Source organism: Saccostrea echinata, unplaced genomic scaffold (genome assembly GCF_033153115.1).
Source record: "Saccostrea echinata isolate AGI-Se365-2 ecotype Australia unplaced genomic scaffold, CSIRO_AGI_Sech_v1 ptg000052l, whole genome shotgun sequence".
In the NCBI taxonomy this organism is placed as follows: Eukaryota; Metazoa; Mollusca; class Bivalvia; order Ostreida; family Ostreidae; genus Saccostrea; species Saccostrea echinata.
Window position 1 is genome coordinate 1,822,771 of NW_026889801.1, and position 22,922 is coordinate 1,845,692.

At 33.2% G+C, this 22,922-nt stretch overlaps 1 protein-coding gene across 1 annotated transcript; it reads right to left on the bottom strand.

Moving 5' to 3' along the window:
- Positions 1-1,450: 1,450 nt before the first annotated feature.
- Positions 1,451-21,182, bottom strand: LOC133204108 (L-rhamnose-binding lectin CSL3-like). Its single transcript, XM_061339864.1, has 2 exons — positions 21,019-21,182; positions 1,451-2,177 (listed from the first exon to the last, which is right to left on the bottom strand). The coding sequence occupies exons 1-2, from the start codon at positions 21,137-21,139 to the stop codon at positions 1,870-1,872; spliced, it is 429 nt and encodes a 142-aa protein (XP_061195848.1). The 5' UTR covers positions 21,140-21,182; the 3' UTR covers positions 1,451-1,869.
- Positions 21,183-22,922: the final 1,740 nt, after the last annotated feature.

Consider the following 22,922-nt stretch of genomic DNA (forward strand, 5'->3'; position numbering starts at 1 on the left):
ACAAAATAATGTTATCAAAATTGTTTGACAGTATTTTAAAGAAAAGACCTCCTCTTTTTTGCATTGTAAACTTTTGTTTTAGATCTGGATTCTTTACCTAAAACCAATCTGCATAATAATTGTTTTAATAAACAAAGGATAATCTACATGTAGTACTATATTTTAACAGGAATATAACCTTCAACATTACTTAATTAATTTAATTTTGATTCTTATATATAAAACATGAATTTTTATTCCACGCAATGAAATGGTCGAAGCATACAGTGATACCCCTTTTCGCCCTTCATTCCGTCATTTATAACATAGTCGTTTACATGAAAGAATGCTTCGTGCATGTATATTACTTTTTCATTGGAATTCAATAGAGCAAATTAAGTTATTTTGTAGCTAACTTTAGCTAACTTGAAATATAATACATCACAAAGTGTGCCACATCTGTTCATATTTGGATGTTTTACTGACTATAGACGGAAAGGGTCAACTACATGTAACAACAAAATTGTATGGCAATCGAGATGACTTCAGGACTTCCTTGGTCAATTTTTCTTATTTTTGTAGAAATATCACTTGCATAAGGTGTTTATGTCTCCCAACTTGTTCGCTACTCACGAACATGCTCTGAGTACGATTAGTTTTTAAACCAAGACAGGCTACAGGGATTTCAACAACCTAGTTTAAAGTCAGCATTTCGTAAATTTAATGCTCGTAATAATGACCTTATTAGCAAATATAACCTATCACTGGATCGTATTTTGGTTGACTTGTTTTATAATCATTGTGTGGCCTTTGTTTTTGTACTAAATACTAAGGAATGTTCCCTATGCTTGATCAATACATAGGGTCCACGGCGGGTGTAACTAGTCAACAGTGAATGATTATTCCTCTTGGGTACCTGATCTCACCTCTGAAATTTCCAGGGGTCCGTGTTTATGCCCTGTTCAAAGAACCGTGTGATTTGTAGTTCTTATCAGATCTATCACTGTTCGTTATATTTTTCATTTAGGTAATTTTCGAACTTTACTACGTGTTTGTTTAAATAGAATGAAGGTATAAACTTTATACAATTGTTATTTCCGGGTTGACATGGGTGAGATGACCGGTTATTGAATTATATTATGACAACGCCCTATTAGACATCGTGGAATAGGTTTATTTTCTACTTAGTATATGATAGATAAATATATGTCTCATGAACAGACGGTGTTTTGTTGCATTATTGGACATATGTTTATTCCCATATTGCAATGTACAGATTAGGTAAATTTTCTCACTTCTGGTATGATTAATGTTTGATGTGTGTTGCCATTTTTCTTCATGGGTCTGAACTTTCCCTAGTGCGGTAAAGTCAGTGGCGTTTTCAGCCCCATTTTCATGATTTTTCTGTTACGTCTAACTAAGTTGTAATTACAAGAAATTTGGATTATCTCCCTTTATAAAATTGGTTTATTTCTCATATTTATATTTTGTGTCTGCTAAAATTATATGCCATTGTTAATAATACTTTTGAGAATTTCAAACAAATTATTAAACGTCACAAAGGTGGCAACACACGACAAACTGTTTTACAGACTTTTTATTCATTGAAGGAGGATAAGATATGGTGTTCTAGTGATAAGAGGATTATGGAAAGAAATATGAAATTTAATGGGTAACTGGGTTATCAAAATACTTACTGCATTAATATAAATAATATTATGTAAAGTACAAGTCTTAGTAAACTGTATACCCAAACTAAAAGACCCTTTCCTGTGTGAAAACACTTTAAGATAGGTATACACTCTTTTAATAATTCGCATTTAATTCTATATGATATGGCACTGATTTGTTGGAAATATTAAATTCCTTTTTGATGACCAACAGCCAAGTTCAGACGTTCGTCGAGTCGGGTATACATGTAAATTGCACTGACATATACTTATAAGTCCCTATGCACGGATCACCAAATATTCCGTTATTTGATTCCAGGTTGCATTCTCTTCTTCCATTACACTTGGTGCCCACTACACCTTTGGCATTAGTAGAGTAACAGTTTGTATCTCTAATAGAAGCATGAGGGCAAATATTGCCACCCTCTGTTCTTCCATAATTTGCCTGTATGATGTGAATAGTCTCATCGTTGTCACAGCGTATGTAACCTTGGTGATTTTCACATATAATCACGGTGGTGAGTTTTCCTGAAAGAGAGAAATTATGTGAAAAAATTTTTTAACCTTAATAAACATTTTTAGAAAGAAAATATGCCAATTTTATTAAAAGTCTCTTAATCTGAAATTGTTTCATGCTAAAAATTTGAATTGTTACCCCAAGAAGTCTTTTGTCACAGTGACAGAAAGACAAGAAAGACAAGAACAGCAAAATGAAATATTAGAAAACTCATAAAATTTACACAAAGAATGAAATATATGGAGATAACGACAGTATTCAAGCTCAAAAGTCCATTAAACATTACAAAATAGGAGCAGAGCAAACACGGACTTCCGAAACATCAGAGGCGGGATCAGGTGCCATGGAGGAGTGAGCGTCCCCTGCCGACCGGTCACACCCGCCGCATGCTCCTTGTCATGATCGGGAAATAACGGAAAAATCCGTCGACAATTCAATGTGTAAATAATGGCCTAACAATTAGTATGAAAAATGTCAGTCAGCATTTGACTCAATAATAAATTGTATTTGCTGACAAGGTCATTGTATCGACAATAGAACTTACGAAATGATGACTTTAAACGAGACTGCTGATATTCTTGTTTCATCAACTTGTTTGTCAATAATTTAACTCGTTTTAGATATTGTACATACGTAGAGCATGCTCTTGCGTATCGAATCAACTGAGAGATATATACCTCGTATGCAGGTGATGAAGGTATATTGCTGCATAAGTAAGGGATGATCGATTGAAAAATTAAAGTCATCACGTTTATCATAAAGCTTTGTTGTTAGATTACCATTAACGTCTTTTTCAAGTAAAATATCCAAATATGAAACAGATGTGTCAGACTCTGTAATATTTTTTATCTCAAGATCACCGGGATATATCGTATCGACATAAAAATGGAAATAACCATTGTTAATTGACAATTCGTTATCGATACATCGAAATGTCGAGTTGAATGCCACAGCAAGTGTTTTCCTCTTTTCACGTATAAGATTTTGGACAAATTCTGCTTCATATGAATACAAAAAAAGGTCTGCTAATAACGGGGAGCAATTGGTGCCCATGGTAATTCCAATAGATTATTGGAAGACCTAGTCTCCAAACATAAATATTGTCAATCAGAAACTCAAGCATCTTTTTAAAGTCAACTTCATAGTACTTGTGTGTACAATCAAAATGTTTTTTAACAAAATAATTTTGCAAATGACAATGACAAGGTAAGTAAATCTAGTGTGCAGAGGGGAAAAGAAAATCAAAAAATGTCATATAATGTACATGCTCTATTTGCAAATGGAATTTGTGAATAACCGAAAGAGCAAGACGGCAAAAACTCAATTATTCATGTATCATAAGGAAGAGGATGAGCAACTAATCACAATAATGATAATTTTATACAAATTAAATTTAAAATATGTGAGCGGAATTGTTCAAGGCAAAGATTGGATGATACCAAAGGATGAGTGCGTAGAAACACATCTGATGTTCCATCCATTAAAAATAACAAAGGTTGAAAGGAAGGGGACGTATGCATCTGATTCGTCTTGGTGTACTCAAGTTTCTTCGAATGTTCATGATTCAAGGATCAGCCAATGTGAATGTAATAAAAATGTATATTAAATTGATGAATAATAAGATCATTGTCTTGGCTTATCACAAAAACTTTTCAAGACGTACATTCAGCACAGCTTGGAAAAAGTATTATATAATGTCAATTTCGATTTGAATCTTTTATCAAATTGTACATACATGCATTACTCATTGTTGAGAATATGTACTGCTCATGTTAAAATAGTGGGCTGTTTAGTTCAATTTGGTGAACAGCATGTGTCAGTTCATTTTGTTAGTCTGCATTAGCCGATTATTTTTATTCCATAAATGCAAGCATGCAACTATTGTAAATATCATGTAATATCTGTAGGAAATAAAAGGTATAGACTTCAATTTGAAAGATTGTGGAATGCAAAACTGGACTTTTCACACCCCCGTTATATATGTAATTTTTTTGCTCTGTTTGTCCGTCTGTCTGTTTGTCTGAAATCAGAAGACCTGCTTCTGATTTTGTGCACGCGAGTTCTTGGCTCAGTAAAATTTCATCAAAACTTTCCAATCTAATAGGGATGATTTGAAACTAACTGAAATTCTTTTCGTTGATGGCTTTACCTGATGTCGAGATATAAAGGATTTTCTGATTTTCAAAGTGTTGGCCTGTTCTAGAATTTCCTACTAAGCGACTTGGGTTATTGAATCAAGATTTTCAATGAAGGTTTGTGTGTTTCTTTGTTTTTTAACGTCCCTCTCGAGGATTTTTCACTCAAATGGAGAGTCCACCACTTGCCTCTAGAAGACTGCAAATTTAGAACTATTCTCGACACTCAGGGCCATTGAGCAGTGAGGGACCTTTTTTGTGCCAACATCTAGTGCGACACGGGACCTCTGTTTATACGGTCTCATCCGAAGGACCGTTCTCCACGTTCCTGAGAACCCGAAGGATCACATCTGCTGTAGAGTATACATTCGTACATTCTAACCACTGCACCGTGCGACTTCAATGAAGAAAAAAAAAGCAGATTTGCAGGCATGAAAAACTTTCAAGCGGAAAAAAGCGTCGAAGCTCGGTACGATAGAACTAAAGAAATAACTAGAAACATCTCAAGACATTTAAAACATTCTCTTTCAAATTTATGCCCCCGTAATCGAAGATTCAGAGGTATATAGCTTTTTTCCTCTGTCCGCCCGACTGTCTGTCTGTTTCTCTGTTTGTCCGCAAAAAGTTGAACCTTTTCCATAACTTTTGACCGGTTGGAGCTAGGGCTTTTATATTTCACATGTTTTCCTTGTTACAAGCCCTTTTAGGGTACTAAGATATTTGACCTTTTGACCTTGTCCTCTGAGTTTGACTAATTTCTACAGAAAAAGTTCATAAGTTTAACCTTGGCAATAACTTTTAAACAGTTGGAGTTGGAGCTAGGGCTTTCAAACTTCACATGTACCTTAATTTGGACAATACCTTTTATAAGTCCCCTACCGGCGAAACCGGAGGGGACTATAGGTCTCTCTGAGTCGGTTCGTACGTCTGTCTGTCTGTCCCTCTTTCTGTCTGTCAGTCTGTCCCACTTGGTTTTCCGCACTTTTTTCTAAACGCTTGCAGATATTGAGCTGATTTTTGGAATGTGAGTGTATCTTGATGAGTTACAGATCAAGTTTGCATTTCGTTCCGCTTTAATGATTTTTGAAGGATTTACGACCTTTTCAATTTTTTAGGGTTTTCCGCATTTTTTTTTTCTAAACGCTTGCAGATATTGAGCTGATTTTTGGTATGTGAGTTAATCTTGATGAGTTATAGATCAAGTTTGCATTTCGTTCCACTTCATTGATTTTTGACGGAATTATGGCATTTTCAATTTTTAACGGGAACCAGATTACACTTGCAGGTAGGGGACTAGTATTGCTACTGCAATACTATCAGAATGCTTGTTTGATATAATATCTTTGACTTTTTGATCTTGAAGTTTGACCCATTAAAAAACATAAAATAGGCCATATCTTTTGAATGGTCAGCACTAGGGCTTTCGTATTTCACAGGTATATTTTATGTGGCAAGACCTTCTTCTAGGTACAATAATTTTGATATTTTGAACTTGACCTTGGTGTTTGACATACTTTTTAAAAACTTTGGCCAAAACATTTGAACACGAAGCTAGAGTTTTGCACATGTTTATTTCCTGTGACAAGACTTTCTCCTACGTCCAATTAATTTTGACTCTTCGACTTTGACCTTAGAGTCTGACCTGATTTAAAAAATCTTTTAACCTTAATATGAAAATACCATATTTTACAGGTATTTTCATTGAGACACAATTGGGTAACAACATTTTTGATTACTTGACCTTGAACTTTGAATTGCACCTTCGAAACTTAATTATAAACCTTTGACTTAAGCTGCCATACGGGGGCATCAGTGTTTCACAAACACATTCTGTTTTTACCTGTAAATATTTTATTAATAATATAGAACAAAAGTTAAATTCCAGGATCAAGGTCAAGAGGTCAAACATGTTGGTACCCAAAGAAAGTCCCTGTCATCATGTAAAGCGGAGGTGGCTTTTTCAGCTCCGAAGTTAGTGTTTTATTTGAGTGTTTATCTAGTGGACAATTTGTGTGAAAATGAACCAAATGTAAGTGCTTTGTGTATATATTTTGCAATCTGAAAATTTAAGCTCAAATATATATGTTCTGAAGAAAAACTTTTGGATCCCTTTGTTTAAAAAACCCGGTAACAAATCAAGGCTTGTCGCCATTGTGAGTACATACTCAACACAATACTTGATCAGTCGACCTGTTAATCCAAAATGGCTAGGAACACAAACACAAAAGACAACCCACTGAAGAGATTCAGATGTGATAGCAGCACCAATTCAGAAAATTTAAGTCAGCTTAACGATTTGCTTGATTTAATGTCTGGTGATGAAAATTCGTTTAAACAGGCTATAGCCCTAATCTTACAAAAAGAAAACTTCAAAAATGCTATCACAGAGGTTCTTGTACCAGAAGTTTCATCACTTCGTGAGGAAGTAAACGATTTGAGAGACAGAGTAGAAGAGAGGGAGCAATACTCAAGAAGAAACTGCCTGAAGATTACCGGGATACCTGAGGATAAAAATGAAAAAAACTGATGAGCTTGTATTAAATGTCATAAACAATCTGATTTTCACCAAACAAGATGAGAAAATGTCCATTAATGACATTTCAAGAAGCCACAGGGTGGGTAAATTCAATCCAAAATCAAACACAAGACCCAGAGACATAATTGTCAAATTTAATAGTTACAGAAATAAAGCAAAGGTGTACTCAAAAAAAAAAGAGAAGCAATCTCAAGTCTTATAATCAAAATCCAACCAAACAGACCGATCCAATCTAAGTCAATGAGGCACTAACCAAAAAAAGATCTTCACTTTTGTGGAAAACACGTAATCTTGTTAAACAACATGTCTTGGACAGCTGTTGGACCTACGATGGCAGAATTTTTGCTAAAACTACTGGCCCGAGGGAAAAGAAAATTTCGATATGTTCAGAGGACGATCTGATAGCATTCCAACCAGAAAATGCTCGTGGGTGTGACGCAGATGAACTATCAATTGAAGACGAACAGGAAATCCAGTCCTCAACTCCTGTAAGTGATACCCGTAAATAAATATGTACATATATCCACGTGTATAAATAAACTCTGATCTTTTGAACGCTTTACTTCAACAATGATACTAGGGGTGTTCCAAGTGACACAGACTAAAACCTCTGCGTGAAATTCATAAGTGACTCATACGGATTATCTTAATCTTAAACCAGTCCTTTGCTAGAAAATATTTATCTTAATTTAATTGAACAAAAAAATATATATATTATTAAAATATAAGCATACATGTATATATCTATACATTTAAAAAAAAAAACAAAAACTTCGGAGTGTAAGCCAATGACCAAAAATAATCGTTTTTCAAAGAGTTTATTTACTGAAAATTGTGAGTCGTACAGATGATCGTATAGTGGCTCTCCCGAAGAGCGCCGTAGATCGTATTTTATAATGTACAATACATAATACTCATTTACGTATGAAATAGACAAATCAGATTCAAGTAAACAACTTATTCAATAAATTTGTACAAAATCCTGGAATTTTATAAAATAAATTGTAATTGAAACATAAACTTTAATAAGCTTCAGTCCAACGTTTTGGTATTGTGCAAAAGTTAAAATAATGTTAAGATAATTTTTAGCAATGTTCCGTTACTGTTCCTGCATCGTCGTCCCAAGATAGATAAACATCCTGGTAGCTTACATTGTCCTTAATCCGATTACCAGGTTTGTTTATTCTTACGGAAAAGTCTTACACTTTCATATCCCGATTGGATTATAGGTCAATGCACTCTATATTAAGTACATTGTAAATAGTTTAATATGTTTATTTTCTGATTAAAATAATTGTCTCAAACCCTATAGGTTTACAGGAGCTTCGCCATTGCTCCATGAACTGTAATGTACATAGTACGTGTGTATTTCATGCTATATTTAGTACTCTGTTTATACAGACCAAAAAATACTAGATCTTTTCCCACGCTTTCGTACAACGAAAGTATCTTTGTTTGTAAATATCAGGTTTACTGCTAGAGCTGATTGCATATATGCATAGGGATTTCACTGTTCGTGACGTTCTGATGCTTTGCTTGTCGAGAAGTTTAAATACATGTACTACGTCACATTGTCACCACATCAAAGGAAGTAACCGAGTGCGCGTCTCCCACGCTGAAGTCGGTCAACTGCAACATACAGCGGGTTCACAAAAGGGGATAGACAGTCCAGCTGTCATTTTATTGAGTATTACCCACAAAAAAAATACTTTAATAATTATAAATAAGGGCATCTATATGCAATCTTTTTGAAGTTCATTATGAATGGAAAGTGAGGTGGTTATATATTCCTTAGTGAATTTTCTTTTATATTAGCAAATAAAAAGTATAGTGTATGATTCATTGATACCTTAATTTATGCGTATCAATCCAGGCCATTCTGAGATTGTAGCATTTTTATTTTTATTTTTACAAATCTCTGCTAAAAAGGGACTCAGTATTAAGTACTATCTACGCATACAGAGCTCTATTTGAGAAAGATATTAAAGAGGGAAGCGGGGGGGGGGGGGGGCTCATATACGTTCACTTTACGTTCAGACTTTATCGATTGAAGTTCATTTAAATTCTGCAATTACGAACAAGCTTTATTATTTAATACCTGTTCTCCAATCCATTTCCATTGAAAGCATAAATTTACTATCAATTAGGTCTAAAACAATACTTTAAATTCATTCACATATATTACATATATTCACATATAGTATGGTTAATATTGAATGACAAATTGCAAGTCGTTCAGTGAAGACTAGAAAGTGTACCTCTAATCGGCCGTTACATAATTGGACTGAAAGAGTACATTTGTAAATTTAAGATGCGGTTTCTCAAGATGTATTGTACAGGATTTAACCAGGAACACCCTTCTCTACCCTCTAGATCTTCTGTTTTTCCCTCTTCCCTTCTACACTCTACGTTTTTTCAAACCCCAATTCACTACAGGTACTTATCATATTTATTTCAAAGAGGAGGTTGGGGTATAACTAACAAGAAATAAAAAAGCCAAATTCCCGAGTAATTCGACGCAAGGGAGCGCGCTAGTGATTTTCTGATTATACCTTGCTTAAAAAAAATGATTAAAATATTTACTAGTATCTACATTGAGTTTCTATAGTTGATTTTCAATTCGATGCTTAACAACTTCCCTGTATATTTGTTATAGTAAAAAGAGGTTTATCAATATGGTTTGTTCTATACAAACCTTAATAGCGATTTCTAAACGGGTCCATATTTCACGCATTAATGGGTTTTGTTGTATTTGATTCGAACTTTGTACTTCATCCTAAGGTGAGTATAAAGATATACAGACTGCTGTAACAATAGTGTATTGCGTTCTTGAATTTTCGCTATAGTCTAATATACAATTCACAATTACAAGAAGTGATTCCATTTTTAAGTTTTATTAAACATGAGGACGTTTAATCAGCCAGGCACGTAGTATCGTTTTTGAGAGGGAGGACTGCCAGAAAAAAAAGTATTCGACAATTTACTTGAAAATAAACCTTACCAAGAAAAAATAAATCAATACGTAAAAAAAAATCGTAAAAAACGGGGGATTGTCCAGACTCGAAAATCCTATTTCGGTGAGGAGTGTAGGTTCCAACTTTTACAAAACCAAATTTCATAAATTCATTTCCCTGATTTGACTACACTGCAAAGGGGGGGGGGGAGGGGAGGGGCAGAGAACATTTTCAACAGAAAAAGATCATGCTATGTTTGGAAAAAAGGCCGCGGGAGTGGGGTAGCATCCTGATATTACTTGCCTGTTTAATGTATAACCCCCCCCCCCAAAAAAAAAATCGGATTGAAATCCGAGCATATTTTTCCCTTGCACTTTTTGCACTCAAATAATCAGTCTTAACTGATGCAGAAATGTAAAGCAATATCATTTGGTTTTTATAGTTCGATTTAGTTAATCATGTTCAAGATGAACTTTCCATTTCAGGTACGAATCGGTGATAAATTAATCGCACCTGTTTTCTTTCTAACTCCTGACATGAACCCCGCCGATCAGTGCTTCAGGAAGGTTAAAAACTTCACTAAAAAGTGACAGATATATGGCGCCAATGGAGAAAAGTCTGAAAGTGGCTGTATCTAAAGCATTTTCTGAAGTACCCCCCCCCCCCCGGGGGGGGGGGGTGCTTGCAAATTCATGTTAAATCGGATTGTGCTTTTGTATGATTATACGTGTACTTTTTGCATTCTCATGTTTATATAGGAATGCGACATTATGTTTTGGTGTACCATTTTTTACGTCAAGCCAAAAATAATAATAATAATAATACCCCCCCCCCCCAACAACAAAAAAATTCATCTGTCTGCCGTGAAAGAGCAAGGATAATTGGTTAAAACTTTGCCTTGAATTGAAATTTATGTAATTTAAAAAAAAAAGCGCCAATTTTTTTTTCTAAAAAGGTCTCCCCCAGAGAATTTATTTTTGATTTGTGTCAGTATGATATGCGGACCATGGGACATAGAATCCTGTCAAAATATTCCCTATCAAAAATAAATCTCAGAAAATCCCAGATCATATACACTTTACATATGATAATAGAGTGAAATACTGAAACATTTCGTTATACGTAAAAAAAAAAAAAAGAGAGAAAGAAACTATAATGCACGCGTTTGTAAGGAAAGATATGGACATGTTCATGATTTTTTATGTTTTGTTTTTGTTTGTTTGTTTGTTTGTTTTTGTTTGTTTGTTTGTTTTTTTTTTAGCATTTTGACATAAATATTGACAATTATAAATACAATTTCCCTTCTCGGCAGAAATGTTCGTTATTCTATGCATTCTTACAGTACGTGTACATTAGATATATGCTAAATCAAGCACGCCCAGTTAATTGTTTTGTTTATGAAAAAATACGAAAAAGAAAACTTCTTTAAGCCTTGTACAATATAAAGACAGCCCCGTACTACAGGAACAGAAAATTTTGATAAAATATTATATAAATAGAAAACAAAGCTAATTTAGGGTTGCGTCCCTAAAAAATACTGAGGACAGGTGTAGTGACTTTTTATGCTTGTCAATGAATTTCTGTTCGTTGTTACGTATTAGTCTCCCCTCCTCTGTACTTGTTTCCTACGGTCTTGTATTACATTAACTCCATCTCTTCTTGAATATCTCTCTCAAAACTTATTTAACTCTATTTTTCAGCAGCGATTTGGGATAAAATGCTACAATCAAAGAATAACCCGGATTGATACGTAAAAATCCAGTAATCAATGAATCATGCACTACTTTTCATATGACAGATTGAAAAAGTGCTTTGCTATAGAATTAAATAATTACCTATAAGTACTCTATTTCATTATTTAAGATACTAATTGTGCAGGAAATATTCGATAAAAGGACGGCTGGATTATCTGTCCCCTTTTATAAACCCGTTAAACCTCGCGATGTGTATTACGTTGACCGACTTTAGCGTGGGAGAGAAGCAATCTCGGTTACTTCCTTTGATGTGGTGACAATGTGACGTAGTATTTAAACTTCTCGACAAGCGAAGCATCAGAACGTCACGAACAGTGAAATCCCTATGCATATATATGCAATCAGCTCTATATATACCTAAACTTTTTGACATGCTTTTGTGTTTTCTTTGTTTATAATGTTTTGATGTTCTTTATTGTGGTCCGCCACCTTTACTATTTGGGGACAACGTGCTTGATCTTTGACTCTTGTACTTGTTTCAGTTTTGATTCCATTCACATTTGTTTTTTTACGTTCAATGTATTTTTACATATTGAATTTACAACATATTCTAGCCATACTTCTGTATCAACTACCCCTTTTGCGGCGGTTCGTTATACATTTTTCTTTCTCTACCCGTTTGATAATGGGTAGTACTATAGAACAATATCGTTCCGCTATTGGGGTTTTCTATCTCAAATGTAGAGGAATTATGAAAAGATCTTTTTTTCAGTGTTTTTAAAATCGCTGATTTATTTTATTTCATCCATAAATTGGTTACATTTTTTGGATTCAATTTGAAAAAAATAGGTTCATACAAACTTTTTATAAATTTCTTCTTCCAGTTGCTCTTATTTTTTAAGCTCCTCTTATCTGGGGATATTGAGACTAACCCAGGTCCACCTTTTGAGAAACCCCTTGATATTATTCACTTGAATATTAGAAGTATTAGAAATAAAATTGACTCGTTGATTTAGTTAGTACAAGACTTTGACATATTATGCTTCACAGAAACCCATTTAAACTCTACAGTAAGAAATGACGATCTCCATATTGAGGGATTAGGAAGTATTTTTAGAAAGGATAGGAACTCATTTGGAGGAGGAATAATGATATATGTCTCTAACTCTCTAAAAGTTACTCGACGGCAAGATTTAGAGCCATTAAACATGGAAAGCATTTGGATTGAAATTGAGCAACCGAACAATAATTTATTTCTTTGCTGTGTTTACCGTCCACCAAACTCAAACATTGATTTTTGGGAAAAATTTTCATGGTCCATAGAAAGAATAAGTGATGTGTCTAATAATATTATTATACTCGGAGATCTTAATGTTGATTTTCTTCAAATAAATCCAAATCATGAAATTTATAATATTATGAATACTGCTGGGCTTTCAAATGTAATAAATGAGCCTACGAGAGAAACACAAGATACCAAAACGCTAATAGACCCTATTCTTATAAGTCAAGAAAAATTTGTGTACGATTCAGGTACACTAATGGTTGACAAAAATATTAGTGACCACAAAGCTACGTACATATATATACAACAAAATTATTGTAATAGTTCTTCATATAAACGAAAAATATGGAGCTATAAAGAAGCAAATTTAGAAGAACTTAATATACTGTTAAGAGACTTTGATTGGGAAAGTATTATATCACAACCTGTTGATATCGAAACCGCAACAACAAACTTTACGTAACAATTTATGGTGATTATACGCAAATGTATACCTGAAAAAACTGTTACGATAAGACCCAACGACAAACCATGGATGGATTCTTCGCTAAGAAGAAATATGCGACTACGCAATAGGTTAAAGCGACAGTTCGGCTGCAAAACGTGTGCTTTTTCATTCAAATTTACCCAAAAAATCATTAAGAAATAAGGTATAAAGTTGATGTAAGCAGTTTGAGAAACAGAAATATTCTCTCCTCATACAAAATTAACGTAATTAGAATCTGCCGGAAAATGAAGGGTCTTACGAACTGGAGTAATTTTAGATCTGTTTATTTGTACCACGTGAATTCTAAAACGGCACGTGCCGACACTGTAGAGTATAATGAATATGAGGAAACAGCAATTTTCAAAAGCAAATTATCATAACTTTCTGATAAAATAATCTAAATTAATGATCGTAAAGATTTTAGTCTGCTTTCAGCCGAATTTAACAGAATTAAAAGTACATATGTTGACGTTTTGTGTATTGGGGTCCGAAAGAGGAAATAACCACCAAATCATACGTTATCGCGGCAAATGTCAAACAGAATATTTTTCTGCACAGTTAAAAAAAATTAGCACTTCAAATGGCAGCAATGTTTATAAGTCATAGGTGTATTTTTATGTTGAGTTTACACTAATTTTTTTTTCTTTGAAAGCGATAGAAAAATGAGAAAATATAACAGGTATCAACAAACCTGTCGAGTAGAACCTTCGCGAGCCCTGCGTGAATGTCGCCGAGTTCCCGTTTCTTCCTTATCCAACGATTATATTAATCCCAAACTAAATTTAAGTCAGGAGAGTTGCTTTTTCAAGAACTATTTTCAGTTTCTTTTTCTTTTTAGTCGACTTTGTCAATGTAGCAGGCCTACCGGGCTTCCCTCTCTTACCATGCTGTTTTGTTTATGAAAACTAGGCATGCGTGCATTGCATGTAATGTGGAACCCCGAACACGTTGCGATGTATATATTCACGTCCCATAAATAACTATTAATTTTAATGAAATAATCCAAATTATTTAATCGTGAAAGTTGTAATTTTCTGAAAGTTTATACATTTATAAGTAGTAAAAAAATTCCAAATCTTGTGGCAAAATTTTATCAAGTCACTTTTTTGATGAGACGCGCCGTACTGTCACTTTAAGAAAAAAAGCACAAAAGACCAAAAAAGAATCAGATAAAGAGAAATTCCGGAAAATTAGAAACAAAGTAAATAATATGAAGAAATATGCAATAGCAAATTATTATGACAACATCGATTCACATCTAAATGACGCAAATAATAATAATAATAAATTATACTGGAAATTATTAAAAAATGTCTTTCACGCTAAAACTACATGCGAAATACCCCCTATTCAACAAATGAATGGTAACGGTGATCCTATATATGCATTTTCCGATAGAGAAAAAATTGAATTGCTTAATAATTTTTTTTACATCGATCTCTGATATAAAAGATGAAGAATATGAGTTATCAGCTTTCGAATCCAAAGATGTAAAAGGATTTAGTGACTTGTATATACAAGAAAGTGAGATTATTGATATTATCTCTATCCTTCCCCTAAATAAAGCCGTAGGCCCTGATTGTATTAGTCACAAAATGTTAAAATCTTGTAAAGAAACAATAGCTTAGCCACTTTGTTTATTATTTAATAAATCCCTAAGACACAAAATTTATCCTGAAAGTTGGAAATTAGCACATGTGCTACCTCTGTTTAAAAAAGATGACCCATCAGTGACTTCAAATTATAGACCTGTATCTCTTTTGAGTTGTGTGAGTAAAATATTTGAAAGAGTAATTTTTAAACATGTATATAATTTTTTTCATACAAATAATTTGTTCTGCAAATATCAGGCAGGTTTTTTGCCTGGTCACTCAACTGTGTACCAACTTTTAGAGACTTATCATACTATTGTAAAAAGCATTGATGAAGGGAAACATTGTTGTATGTTTTTTGCGATCTATCTAAAGCTTTTGATAGAGTTTGGCATAGGGGATTGATTTATAAACTGAAAATGTATGGTATCTCAGGTAATATGTTAGAATGGTTGGAAAGCTAACTTATCAATAGAAAACAAAAAGTCATGTATAAAAATTTATTTTCTTCCGTGAAAAATGTGCATGCTGGGGTTCCCCAGGGCTCAGTCCTAGGTCCTCTCTTATTTCTAATATACGTGAATGATGTTGCCGAAAATATGAGATCTGTTTGCAGACTATTTGCAGACGATAACTCTTTACAAGAAAGCTCAAGTGACGTGCGCCTTATTGAACATAACCTAAACCATGATTTAAAAATTCTGGATGAGTGGTCCAAAAACTGGCTATTAAAATTTAATCCAAGTAAAACAAAAGTAGTGTTTTTCAGCTTAAAAAATACAAATCAATTACCTGCATTATTTTTTGGGAACTGTCAGCTAGAATATGTAACACAACATAAACATCTTGGTGTTATTTTCTCATCTAAGTTAGGCTGGACTGAATACATTGATAGTATTGTCAGTAAAGGCTACAAAAAACTTGGACTTCTCAAGAAACTTAAATTTTCAGTGTCTAGAGATACTTTATCCAAAATTTACGTTTCCTTTATTCGACCACAACTTAAGTATGCATCTGAAGTTTGGTCAGGCTGTTCGTTTGCAGATATTGAAAAACTGGAAAAGGTTCAGTTGAGCGCTGCAAGAATTGTGACAGGTCTGCCAGTATTAGCGTCAAGAAACTCGTTGTATGTTGAAACAGGATGGGAACCTCTTATAATAAGAAGGGACAAAGCTAAACTTTTAACAATGTTTAAAATCCACAATAACCTAGTACCTGGTTATTTAAAAAATATAGTACCTGTAGTTAGAAACAGTGTTTCAAATTACAATACTCGTAATTCAAGTAATTATTTTTTACCGAAGTGCAGGCTTGAATGACTAAAAAAGTCATTTGTCCCTGATACTATTCGTAAATGGAATTCATTGAGTAATGAAACAAGGGAAATAACTTCAATAGGAATTTTTAAAAGAAAATTGAATAATAATAATGACAAGCCTCCCAAGTATCTATCATACGGCAAAAGGTATTTGAACATTTTACATACAAGATCAAGGCACAATTGTATTTTAAATCATGACTTGTATAGATGTAACATTATAACGAATCCAAATTGTTCTTGTGGATATAAGGAGGATAGTCATCATTATTTCTTTGTGTGTAGAAAATATCTTGAAGCTAGGCGTTTAATGATGAATGCATTACTTGTAATTAATAATGTAAAAATTTTAAATGGGCATAAACTGTTATGGGGAGATGAATCATTATCTTTGCAGGAAAATGAAAAAATATTAGGTATTGTTCAAAAATTTATTCAGGATACTGGTCGTTTCAAATAACACTTACGTGTACTTGTATTTACTACCTTTTGAAACTATTTTAATATGGTTATTGACGTCATTATAATCATTATTATATCAATTGAGCCGTCCCATGCGAAAAGGGCCCTTATGTATTTTGACGTCATAATGAGAAAAACGCCGGTAAAGATAACGTCACAAAATGCAAGTCGCGTATGTTATATATTTTTCCAGCATTTTTATCTGAGCGCTATCAACTTATTTTCATTGTTGTTTATATCATTTAGAGCCAATAAAATATCAAGAAAAAAGAGAATATGAATTTTAGAGCTAAGTTCCATATAATTGGACATTTCCAATATTGAATGTTAAATTTTGCTGATATACATGTAATTAGGTGCTAGTTTTTTTTTTTTTTTTGTTTTTTTTTATCCAATTCTTAATACATTGAAAGCGATTGTACATGCACATAAACGATATATACTTCTGCATGTACACATCCTTTTTAACACTAATACATAGTAACCGAAGTGAAATAATTTACAATAAATGAAAAAAAAATTCTTAAACCGTTCCCAGCATATAGGTTTATATATGCGATTAAAATTTTGTTCAGCTCTACATGTAGCAAATGACGAAGTTTGAAAAGGTTGATTCTTTGTAAAGCATTAAATTTAACGAAGAAAAAAAAATGATTTTTGTTTTCAAAACGTTTATTCTGTGTGTATAAACGCGATAAATGACGATCTGCCTTCGTCACGGTCATTTTCGGGTCAATGTGTTTGTTGTCTCATTCAAGTAAAGAACCGGTTTTTACTGTTTACGGAGACAGCCTAGCTTCTGGTTGAGCGAAACTAATGTGTTTGCTTCGATATATATTTCTTGAAATTTGAGAATAAAATCTAGTATCATTTGTTAGAAGTCTTGGACTAGGCGGAAAAAAAATGAGAAAAAAGTAAATGCTGAAACAACAACAACAAAAAAAAATTGACCAGATTTTTTTTAATGTATAATATGGGAAGATTTGAATTTGCTTCAAAAAATGGGGGGTGGGGATGGGGGTTGTTAGAGGTGGGTGCAATTAGCCATTCAGTGAACATTTTCATTCTATATCAATCAATTACCAGTGAAACATTATGTATGGAATATGGAATCCCCCCCCCCCCCCATACAACATGCCTGCATTTAATTCCTAGTAAATAATGCGTCATTATTTATAAAAACCCCAAAACATAATACGAGGAAATTAAATCTTAAAGATTGAATACAGATTTATTTCCCTGTAATATTGCATCTGATTATTAATTTAATTTCTTCCAAAGATGCAGTGTTTGTCTGAATTAAAGGTTACGAAAATAAATACATTTTTGTGTAGGAAGGTTTGCAATAAATTCCGTTTAATCTTTGAATTGATAAATGGGAAGAATGACTGTTTATTTTTTTAATGAATCATATTTGGCCATTTCTTAAGGCATGTACATGATATATGTAACAACGATTTCAGAAAGAAAGGGGGCTTAAAATGACAAGTTAAAAATACCCCCCCCCCCCAAAAAAAAAAAAAACAAACAAAGAAAAAATGCATTTCGGTAGGGGGTAAATCCCTTTTCGACAAAAGAAAATTGAGCTAAAATGACAGTGCTTAGCAATGTCGGCGATTCCACCAGACGTTACTCAGTAGATATCCAATGCGTACAAATTTATCAGACCTCGGGTCAAGGGGCGTTTCACAGATACTAGTATAAAGTGTCAAAATTTTACGAGCTTGAAACGACAGGTTGTTAGTGTTACAAATCTTTATGTAGTGTAAATTGCCCTCAACACTTTTTAAAGCCGTATATAAAAAAAATACTCAATACATGTCATTTTATCACTCAATTCGCTAATTGTTGTTACATACCAGTATCTAAATTGTATGTGTCCGGAGACCCGAAAAATTACTGGCCACTTCCGTCTGTGTCCCCGCATGTATTTCTTGAAAGTTAAAATTGTTGCTTTAATAAACTCGGAAACTGATTTACTCGTTACTTTGGATTTATAATATGTGATTTCGGGAAGAGTCCTAGGAATAGAGCACTACTACTTCCGGCCCGCAGCCATTTCACTGCCAACATTCCCTCTTTCCCGATCATCGACATATCTTATTAGACCCAAACTAAGTGGTCATACTTCCACAAAATTTGAGAACCAGAAAATGAATGGAAGAATATGTAGGCCTAAGCTTTTGATTTTTTTTTCTTCAAACAAAATTTAGCGAAAAAAAGGGGGGGGGGGTTTACATGGTGAATCAATGAGACATAAAAAAAAACTTCAAACTTCAAAATATATTCTGAACTTATAATGACTGTATAAGGATATGATGATAATACGAAAATTATATCCTCATCCTCAGTTTTTGTGAGATTACATGTTCACTGCAACACATACGAATATTGACCTGCTTATAAATCGGTACAGAGCAAATAGGCAGTGCAAATATTGTGACGGTTTACGCCAATATGTAGGGAATATGACCAACTTTAAAATAATGTTTGTATGCCCTCTCGCGACTCAGGACGAAAAAATTGGATCGGTAGGTAGATGAGAATTTTTTCCCCAGAAAATTTTAATATCAATGCTGAATTTTCGAAATCTATTTCAGAAATACAATTTTAAAAAATGCTTCCTGACAGTTAAAATGAGTTTTGAGTCATGCCATTTTTAGCCGGTCGGAGAGGGCGATCAACCAGTTTTGACAGATGTTCTAATATGTACAATATCATAAGAAACATACATTACACATGTAAAAGGGGGAAGGGATTGTCTCGGCACTTATTATTGCCTGTGTCAATATTTACCAATGCAGGACAATGAATACACATATGTTCAGTATTGTAGGTACATATTGCCCCCTCCCCCTCCCCTAAACTTCATTTAATTTGTCAGAAAACCTCCTCAAACTTCATTTTTTGACTTGTTAGAAAATTTTAACTGGATTGTGTTACTGTAGATGCCCCCCCCCCCCCCCCCCCCCCTTGCGGATCAATTTTCTGTATCCGCCCTTCAAGCTTTCTTTCATAAATTCATCTACGTCATGCATAAAACAACAAAAATTATATCCTTATGATGAAAAATTATCAAACAATGAACTCTATTATTACAAGGAAGACGCGATGTTATCAGTCTTATCTTACATATTCTTTTTAAATTTTTAAAAAATATTTTTCATAAACTACAAATGAATAAAATACTAGTCTGTAAAATATCTGAACACATATCTTTTATTTATTTGTTTTTATTCAATATTTACTTTTCTCTGAATCGTATATCAGAGCAATATTCACGTCTAACATGACGTCGCGAGTGTTTAAAAGAAAAAAAAAGCTTACCGGGTATTTACGGATATAAAACCATTATCTGTGTTTTATTTATGAGAAAACTTACATAAAGAATTTTTTTATCGGATTTTTTTAAATCATGTGTGTTAACTACATTTGATCAAAATGGACATTTATGTGACATGCAAAAATGTCGACACTCTTAAAATGCACATGTAACTTACGTCTGATACAGAGTCCAAATCACCTCCTCTTTATAAAATTAAACTAATATTGAAATGGTTTCGACACTTACTATATAATACTTTAACGAAAACAATTTATGCATAAATTTTTCATGTATGTTTTCGTGTGATAAAGTAATTTTTTTTCAATCAGATACATATTTCAATATTTATGGGAGTAAAAAAAAAAACGTCAGTTCGAAAGTCATTTTTCAACGTCATTTTTCAAGGTAATTTTAACATTTTCTTAACCTTTGATTCCCTATATCTCAGTAATTATTCTGAATATTTGAATCAAACTTTATATTTGGTTATTTTACACTATAATCTCTCATAATCCATTGAAAAGTCAATTTTGAAAATTTTTACCTTAAGGGCCCTTTTCGCATGGGACGGCTCAATTGATATTCCTTAGCAATAATAACTATTGTCTTTGTTCTTCTACGTTCATGTATAATATTGTAAAATTGTAAATCTTTGTAAATGTTGTATGGCTATTAAGATTTTATGTATGGGAGAGGACTATCTAAGTTCTAGAACTTGTGTCCAATCCATTTGACACATTGTCAATAAAATATGTTCAAAACAAAAAAAAAAAAAACAAACAAAAAAAAAAAAAAAAAAAACAAAACAAAACAAAACAAAAAGTCCCCTGTCATAAGGAATACACATTTGAAATATTATAGCCATAGCTCAAACCATTTAAAAGTTATAGACAAGGTTAGAGTTTTTGCGAACAAACATACATGTACATACACATACAGGCAGACGGACATAACAAAGACTGTACACGCCCGAATCTTCGATGACGGGGGCATAAAAAAATTAATTCAGAGTTCTCTCTCTCTCTCTCTCTCTCTCTCTCTATATATATATATATAGGATTTACCTTTGCTTTCTCCTTTCTTTTTAATATTATCAATGTCTTTTTCTAAAGCTTCAACCCTCTTTTCAAGTTTCTCCCCGTCTCTCTTTTCTTCGACATAAGCCCTATAAAATGTTTCCAACATTTCTACTTTCGATTGCAGGTCTTTCAGCTTAAAGGAAGACAACTCATTTTGTTGTTTTACTTCCTTGTAAACATCATTCAATCTCGCTTCAAAAATGTATGCGGCTCCAAAAAGAAATGCAATAAGTAATCCAGCGATACACTGTCTAATCGTTAAATCCATTTTATGACAAGCATTAAATTTCTTCCTACTTCTACTTACACGTATCAACTGTTCACATTATTTGGTCTTAATCCATTAAAGAAACTGAACCCTGCACTGTGGGTCACACGTGTACGATAGTAGGTAACTTAAAGTTAAACATTAGTCGTATTCTGTTCCGATATCAACACTAGGATATACTCGGTATATATATATATACCCTTTGCGGTCGTAACACCTGATTGATTGCATATCTGGAAGTAATATGTGTATAATTTTTACAGTGAAAAATTCAGAACCATGAAAAAGTCGGAAGCTTATATAAAGGCTAGAGAAAATTTAATGTAAAAAAATAAGGATATTAGCAAATGATAATGTAAAATATTTTTAAAAATCCTTTTCTATTTTTTTTTAAAAATTTAAATCCAAGTATTATGTTTAACTCTTCAAATTAAAGAAAAACAAATACGCCAGTTCTTGTCTTATGGAAGACAGAAAATATCGTAATTTGTCTTTTGAAATATTTTGGATGTAAAATGTCTCATAATTTAAAACAAATAAATAGTATGATATATGGAGATAGCAAACAGTAATTAAACTCAAAAATCCTCTCAAACAATACAAAACGGGAGCAGAGCAAACACGTCATGCACGGAATTCTTAAAACATCAGAGGTAGAATCAGGTACCACGGAGGAGTAAGCATCCCCTATTGACAGTTCACACCCCCGCCGTGTGCTCCTTGTCATGATCGGGCAAACGAAAAATCCGTAGAGAATTCAGTGTGTAAATAATGGCTTAACAAATATGAAATACGTCATTAACATGTAGTTAATTTCTGAAGAGTGATGGGACTGGACATTTTACTTTAGAGGTAAAATATTGTGAAATCAAAACACTGAATTAAAAAGAATTACATTTTTATTAATTTTTAAATAACGCCATTTCCTTCCTCTAAACGAGAAAAAATAAGTAATACATTTGTAATATGTATAACAGAAATTTTCTGAAGTACATCATGTATTACACGATTTTTTTTTAAATCAAAGAACCCCTCTCACCCAAAACATGCAAATTAACAAACACTCTTAAGAAGTAATGTCCTACAACTATATTAATGATCCCCATTAAATTTACCATAATATTCAAATGAGCATAAGTAGAATGTTATTCATTAAATGTCATTTGCGTAAAATTGCTTGATAAATTAGAAAATTTTAAGACAGTCTGATTTTTCCCATGAGGCACAATACATGCGTTGTTTAAATATTACTAACATAATATGAATTTTTTATCGAGTAAAAATTCATTTAATCTTTTTGTTGAAAATGTAAGGATATTTCTTTTTGATGATCAACAGTAGGGTTCAGACGGAGTCAGGTATACATGTAAATTGCACTGATAAATACTTATAAGTCCCTCTGCACGGATCACCATATTTTCTGTTGTTTGTATCCAACAGACAATTTCTTTTTCTGTTGCAGTTGGCCTTCACTACGAGAGCAGACTTAGTCGAGTAGCAATCGATATCTCTAATTGACGAATGAGGGCAATTAAATATTGGCACCTTCTGTTCTTCCATAGTTTGCACGAAGGATGCGAATAGTTTTGTTGTTGTCACAGCTTATGTAGCCGCGGTGACC

Excerpts from the sequence above, each read along its gene's own strand:
- LOC133204108 (XM_061339864.1), bottom strand. The coding sequence starts at position 21,139 with ATGTTGGAAACATTTTATAGGGCTTATGTCGAAGAAAAGAGAGACGGG. Across the intron at positions 2,178-21,018 it reads AAAGAAAGGAGAAAGCAAAG|GAAAACTCACCACCGTGATT; the intron begins GTAAATCCTATA and ends TCTCTCTTTCAG.